At 40.4% G+C, this 7719-nt stretch overlaps 1 protein-coding gene across 1 annotated transcript; it reads left to right on the top strand.

The window, feature by feature from the left end:
* The first annotated feature begins 513 nt into the window (after nt 1-513).
* On the top strand, nt 514-6273 carry LOC104449913 (U-box domain-containing protein 35). The gene is given in 11 exon segments (XM_010064240.3): nt 514-829; nt 1361-1583; nt 1670-1791; nt 1877-1998; nt 2404-2603; nt 3019-3302; nt 3542-3643; nt 3970-4398; nt 4645-5311; nt 5314-5393; nt 5829-6273. Coding segments are annotated over 10 exon segments (2418 nt in total). The 5' UTR covers nt 514-829; nt 1361-1381; the 3' UTR covers nt 6039-6273.
* The last annotated feature ends 1446 nt before the right edge of the window (nt 6274-7719 follow it).

A 7719-nucleotide genomic window follows, 5' to 3' on the forward strand; every position in this document is an offset into this window, starting at 1 on the left:
TTAAAGTGGGTGTCCTCCAATGAAGAAAGGGGCGGCATCCGGACAAATGCTCGTGCCGCACGACGCATTGACCATGGTTCTTGTTCCCACCGTGGATGCTACATCATTTTTAAATGACCACGTCATTGATTGTGGCTTCAGATACAAGGTATCTTATCGGTGGAGTGAAAGACCAGGGTAATCTGGCCAGTAATTCATCTTGAGTTAACCCATAAATGCAAACTAAAAATGTCCTTATAAAAATGTTATTAAGTGGGGCGACGGGTATTCAACGAACACTTGATTTGATGAGTTTATATACAGATGTTCGCATGAATTTGTCGTCTCAGAGTATATGATTGAGGAACTCGTTGCCGGTGGCGTCTGCTGAGAAGGAAAGCGACGTGCCCCCGGAGACAAACAAGACCAGGAAAATACGGAAGAAACGAGGAAAGCGAAACGAACAGAGCAAAGGGCGGGGGTCCCTTGACAACGTGTGAGCAAACCATATATGATATAACAAAGCACAAGTTGCATTTCGTTCAACGACCCAAACGGGTTTATCGTCGTTGGATTGAATGCGAGTTGTGATATTCAGCTACGAGTAAGTTCCTCACGGCACGCCTCGTGCGGTGCCAAACCAACATCACTGCGTGCGGCCGTTCGTCCTGTCTCGCTTCATTTCCCTCTTCCCAGCATCGCCTCCTTTCGGTTCTGATTTTTTCGAATTCACCTCAGAGGCGCTGAAAGTTTAAAATCTTTCGGAAGTTTCGGGAGAAATCTTGATGGGTTTCTTCTTCCTGTCTTCGAGGACGTGCAAAGTTTGAAGCTTTGAAGTGGGGGAGTGCTGGTACGTCTTCGTCTTTGTCAAATCTGGCTCTTGGGATTTTGTCTGCAACTAATGTGCGCGTAGCTGTATTGTTTACTTTCATTTTCGGGTGGTTTGTGAAATTCCAATTTGCTCTCTGAATTTTGCCTCTGCTCTCTCTCTCTCTCTCTCTCTCTCTCTCTCTCTCTCTCTCTCTCTCTCTCATATGGTGTTTTGGGTATCTTTTTCAGTTCTGTCTGGAAATTCTAACATACAATCGCAAGGTTGTGACTTGAATTATAGCTCAACTTTTCTTTTTTCTTTATTTATGCTTTTTTCATTGGCTCTTTGAACTTCTTTTGTCCCCTAGCAGAAGCAATTCCGAGGGCCACTATGAATCTATGATTACCTTTTCCCAAGAATATGTTCATGTGAGAACAGAATTATATGAAAAGTGAATGAATTCTGAGTTAGTTGACTTAGAGAGACCTTGATGTCCACTGGCCATTGTTACACTGGCTGCGAGAGATTTGTGTTAATTTCTAATTTTCCCACAGAATTTTTGCCATTCAGAAGAGAGTAAGTCTATGAGAAATGGCGGAGAATGAGATCACTCATTCACAAGGCCAGCTTGTTCTGCCATCCCCACCACGTTTTATCGTAGCAATAGCCATTGATGGGAAGAGAAGCAGCAAGTATGTGGTCAGGTGGGCATTGGACAAGTTTGTTCCACAGGGAGAGGTGCTGTTCAAGTTGCTACATGTCCGTCCAAGGATTACGACCGTGCCTACACCGAGTAAGTTATATCAGTCCTTTTTGAATTTTCTGGCTCGTGGATAGGTAGAAAATGTAACATACGACCTTTTCTTTTTGCTATTGCAGTGGGAAACTCCATTCCTCTTTCACAAGTTCGAGAAGATGTAGCGGCTGCTTATAAGAAGGAAATGGAGTGGCAGACTACTGAAATGCTCCTTCCTTACAAGAAAATGTGTTCTCAGAGAAAGGTTTGCATTTTTGGCTTCTTATGCATTTCCTACTCCATGAATGTAGTGAACAGGAATTTGATTTTCTTTGGTTTCGCAATGACAGGTGCAAGTTGAAGTCATGCTGATTGAATCTGATGATGTGGAGAATGCCATTGCAGAAGAGGTTAACAAGTCTGCCATCAGTAAGCTTGTTATTGGAGCTGCTTCTTGTGGAATATTCACAAGGTACTCCCTGTTTGATAAGTTGTCAATCGATCAGATAATTTAATAGTAGTCCTTGTCATTTTTGAAATACTTGGATAACGACCTAATATTATGCTTTGATTTCAAATGTCACATCTCTAGTTTCTCTGAGATTTATGAAGTAGTTACCAAAAAAGAAGATTTATAAAGTCGTGAATTCAAAGTGGTTTGGTCATAGAAGAAAATTAGGAGTTATTTCATTTTGTCAGATTTGTTGGATAAGTACCTTAATCAAACCTTTTGCTTATAAATTTTCAAAGCTTAAGTTCTGTGAATTATTAGCTGATCTGTTCCATGCCATGCTGATTGCCTCTGACAGAGTCAACCTAATTGCATAGTTACATAGACTGGAAAAGATAAACTGAAAAGACAAAGTTATATTTGCAGGAAACCAAAGAAACATAATCTGTCTTCAAGAATTTCGGCTTGCACCCCAAGTTTCTGCACAGTATTTGCCGTTTCAAAAGGCAAATTATCTTCAATCCGCCCATCAGACTTGGAGTCCAGCGCAAGCATTAAGGATGATAGCAGTGACACAAGTTGCTCTGCCAAGAGTTCTACATCTTATACCTCCAGCTCACGAGGAGGTAAACTTTTAAGGGAACTACAGTAACATCTCTCCAATGATGATTTTATGAAGTTTGAAATGCAACTAGAGAAAGGTCGAGGATTGTAGTGATAGGCTACCACATTTGATGAATTTCGCTTAATTGTACCAATGTGGACAGCCTTTTCTGTTTTCCCTTATTCTTCTTTCTCCAGATAAAGTAGTTGCAAGACTTGATAAAGTGGGTTAAAACATTTTCTGTTGGCAAATAAATGAAAATTCCTCAATTGCCTCTGGTGTGACCTTAAACACCTTCACTTGCCCCATTTAGTGGGGGTGAGAGCTCTGCTCAAGAACAATTATTCGTAATGAATGGAGTGCTCATTCACCAATATACATTATCTATCTTCCTGCATTTTTTTTATGTTGACATCAGTCTTTTTTTTGTGATGCAGACACCAGCTCAGTTACTTCACACTCTCATCTCCACTCTCCTTCCTTACCCATGCAACATTTTAAAGCTCTGTCCACAGCAAAGCTCTCTACTCAAGCTAACCATTCTAGATGCCAATCTCTGCAAATTGAAGAAGGTGACGAAACTGATAACGGTTTTGAGTTCAAAAGTACTGTGAGGCGAACATCCAGTGTCCAAAGCTTGATAACAGATGCACAATCTTGGATCTCCGATCAAGCATCCACCTCAGATATGCTTACTGATTATCCTTCATCGGAAAGTCAGGTAGCTCTTCTATCTTCTTTTTTCTCAGTTGCTACCTAAAGTTGATTTTGCATGTTAATTTGCTCAAAAGGCCTTCCCTTTCTATCAAGGATCATGCCTAGGTTTTGTAGTTACTGCAACAGAACATTCTCGACCTTATTTAATGATATATCCCTATAATATTTTGTCTTCTTTCCAAGCCAAAAGCAAGGCTCAAACCAGGGATCTCTAATTTGTGAATATAATCATCTTTGCTCTAGGCTAATCTCAACTTTGAGCTGGAAAAGCTGAGAATTGAACTTAGACATGCTCGTGGAATGTATGCGATGGCCCAAAGTGAAACAATGGATGCTTCGCGAAAGGTGTACCCTCATCTTCCTTTTAACTGAGTTTCAAGCTATCTCATTCTTTCATTATAAGGTCTTTCTTTTTTTTTTAATCTATTGCAAGGGCCGAGGCAAGATTAATTCTGGTATTATTATTTTTGATTGACAGTGGTATGTATCTGGTTTAGTCCATTGTATTAAAAAAAAATTTACAGCTGCTTTCTTGAATGCAATCCAAATCTGCCGGCATCCATTTTAATAGATAAATAGCGAAGTGCATACAAAAGCCCAGTCCTGTCCTGCACTTTTGACTATGCTGCAGTCACACAGTTGAATGTGACATTCTTTCTTGCCTTATTTAGCTAAACAATCTCAAGGAAAGACAGTTGGAGGAAGCCATGAAATTGAAAGACGTAAAATCCAAGGAACAGAGAGCAGAAGAGTTAGCTAGACAGGAGCAGGAAAAGCATCATGCTGCAAAAACAGAAGCCGCATATGTGAAGGATTGTGCTGAAAGAGAGGCTTCCCAAAGGAAAGAGGCGGAGATGAAGGCTTTGCATGATGCGAAAGAGAAGGAAAAACTGGAGGATGCTCTTTCTGGCCAGGCGCTGCAATATCAGATTTTTTCCTGGGAAGAGATTGTTTCTGCTACATCATCATTCTCTGAAAGTCTTAAGATAGGAATGGGAGCTTATGGAACTGTCTACAAGTGCAGTATGCATCACACAGATGTGGCAGTCAAAGTTCTTCACTCGAAAGAGAGTCACCAATCAAAACAATTTCAGCAGGAGGTACGAAGTTGATGCATAGTCTGAAACAACACTTCTTTGTTGCCATGCTTTGGGATAGTTAGTTTTTCCCATCTGTTAGAAAGTGGACTCAATAACTTTTTTTCTCTTCTAAATGTACTTCTCTCCACAGTAAGGATATTGTTTTTGGCTTTTTACATCAAATGGCAATGATTGTGTAGCGTAACCTGTTCTTGCCATGTCCAGACCAAAATTGCTAATAGTTAATTTCATTTTTTCCAAATGCAGCTAGAGATATTGAGCAAAGTGCGTCATCCACACTTGCTTCTCCTCATTGGTGCATGTCCAGATCATGGCTGCTTAATTTATGAGTACTTGGAGAACGGTAGCCTAGAAGATAGGCTTCTTCGCAGAAATGACACGCTACCAATTCCGTGGTTTGCCAGATTCCGAATTGCATGGGAAGTAGCATCTGCTCTGGTATTTCTCCACAACTCAAAGCCAAAGCCAATAATTCATCGTGATCTGAAGCCAGCAAATATATTGCTTGACCATAACTATGTGAGCAAGATTGGAGATGTTGGTATCTCGACCATGCTAAATGATGACCCCACTATATCCACCAAGGACAACGGTACAGGTCCTGTGGGTACACTTTGTTATATGGATCCAGAGTACCAAAGGACTGGGCAGAATTCTCCAAAATCTGATGTTTATGCTTTCGGGATGGTGATATTGCAGTTGTTGACTGCAAAACCAGCAGTAGCATTGACTCATACCGTGGAAAGAGCGATAGAGGAAGGATCTTTAGTAGAGATTTTGGATGAAGAGGCTGGCGATTGGCCACTTGAAGAGACGAGAGAATTGGCCATGCTGGGTCTCAGCTGTGCTGAACTTCGGAGAAGAGACAGACCTGACTTGAAAGATGAAGTGCTTCCTAAACTGGAGAAACTGAAAAGATTGCTGACAAGGCCAGAGATGCTGCTTCCAATGTCAAAATTTCGCCTCCAAGTCATTTCATCTGCCCAATTCTTAAGGTCAGCTCTTATTTTCTTAGTCTATTCATTGAAGGCGATAAGCATGCGGAAGATAAAATGACCTCTTCAAGCATCCCCCACCCCACCCCAATCCTATTTTTCTTTTCATTGTGCTAAGATGTTCACATTGGCCTTAGGCATCATAATTGCATTACACTCACTGAGAACATCAACTAGAGGAGTTTAGGAAGTTGTCGATTTTGAGAATTTAGTGTACGTATAGGAAGTTAGACGGTGTTATTGTTTTACATTACCATAATGGTTGAGTATATCTTACTATTCTTAAGGCAAAATAGGAAGAGAGTGAAAGGAGAAAGATGACGGAGTGATGAGAAGGTGTCCAAAGCACGACAGTTAAAAAGCAAGACATGTCTTTTTTATTTTCACCACATCCGAGAGAAACCATCAGTCTGAAATTGCTGTGTCCTTACGCAGGATGTCATGGCCGACCCATATGTTGCTGCAGACGGATACACTTACGACCGCACGGCAATTGAGAAATGGCTCGAAGAGAATGACAAATCCCCAATGACTAACTTGCCTCTGCCACATAAGAATCTGATACCGAACTACACTCTCCTATCTGCTATAACGGAGTGGAAGTCTAGAGAGTCGGGAGATGAGAGTAGATGCCGTAATGTATGATTTGAGAATTTTGTTTTTCCTGGATATAAAGGTTTGGCCTCATGTTATTAGACAGGTAGGGCATTAGGAGTAGAACCACGTGCAGCCAAAGTCTCTGTTGCTTCCATAAGACAAGAAGAGAATTAGAGTTCTTCAGCGGCATGTCATTAGCATTGTACATATTCTTACTTGCAGGTACTCTGGTTATATTTTCCTATTTATGACATAGGCGTGGCTTCTGGTTACCAAGACATCATATGCTTGTCTCACTCCTCTCTTCTATATACATGCGTGTGCGGTGCTCAGGGAAAATCGAATCTCGGATCTAGTACTCTCCGACCCAACCCCCAATCCCTTTACCAGCGGGGCGGCACGCCTGTTGGCATGCTTCCATGTCATAGTTCTTTTTCTTTTTTTTTTTTTTTTTTTTTTGGGGTCGAACCCATGTCCTAGTTCACGAGCTACATACCGTGACAGCCACTATATGCATGTCATTGTTTGCGGGAGATGAACTTCTAAGAAGCTAAATATAAGTTTTCCTCCACCGGTTACGGGATATTTTTATCTGCAGGCCAGCGCACACGGCAACCGAAGGTGGAGACTCACGAGTCATGGGAACGAGTGGCTTCAAATTGTTCGACTCCTGAAAAAAATATCTTCAGGCCGTGCATATGATGCACGTTTTGGATTAGGAAAATTACCCAAAAAAAAAAAAAAAAAGTCTTAAACCAATTATAATTATACCAAATCAGTCCATTAACTTTTCGATGTTACCAATTTAGTCATAAAATTTCCATGTTTTGTTAATTGAATCATCTGACCAATTTTAACTAAAAGTTATTGAAGTGGTTATTTGTTGATGGTCATACATGATACGGTTGGAGTTGATATTGATATTTTTGAAAATTTCGACCAAATAATAGGAATAATTTTTTGAAATTTTTAATAATTCTTTTTTTTTTTCTTTTATTTTCTTTTTGGCCCGAGGGTCAACAAGGGCCATTAGCAGACCCTCATCAGCCATAGTCCGGGTCATTAGCAGACCCTCATCAGCCATAGTTGAGGATTAGACACCTTTGTCATCACTAGGCGAGGGCATTGCGAGAGTGGTTTGCGAGGGCTTGGGCGAGCACCACTATGCCCTTGCCTAGGCCAAAGCGAGGTTGCACTGCCTCACCTAGATTTGGGCCAAGCAAGGACGCCTTGGCCCTTGCCAGTCGTACATCCATTGTAACCGTTGTGCTGACTATATATTGGCATAGTTAAGTTCCTTAGAAATAATTATCCAAAAAATCGTAAATCTATTGTACACGACCAATTTAATAATGAATCTTTCATGTGTGCCAATTTAGTTTTTAACCTTTTGACAAGTTACTAATGTAGTAATTCCAATCAAATTTAGTTAGAAATTGTTTATGTGAATGTTGATGGTCTTATATGACACAACCGATAATGACGTTGACAAGTTTTGTAATTTTTTTTTCAATTTGTTTACTTTTCTGCAATTTTTATTGATTTTTTATTTTCTTTTTATTTGTATTTTTTTAACTATTAAAGGCTGGTGGCCCTAGCCAATGCCTATTGCCTAGTGACCCTCGCTATCTACTAGGCAAGCGCCGTGAGCCATCCCTAACCATTAACAAAAATAAAATAACAAAAATAAAAAATTCATTCATATTAATGTCAGTTATATCACGTAAAA

This window comes from Eucalyptus grandis, chromosome 1 (genome assembly GCF_016545825.1).
Source record: "Eucalyptus grandis isolate ANBG69807.140 chromosome 1, ASM1654582v1, whole genome shotgun sequence".
Lineage (NCBI taxonomy): Eukaryota > Viridiplantae > Streptophyta > Magnoliopsida > Myrtales > Myrtaceae > Eucalyptus > Eucalyptus grandis.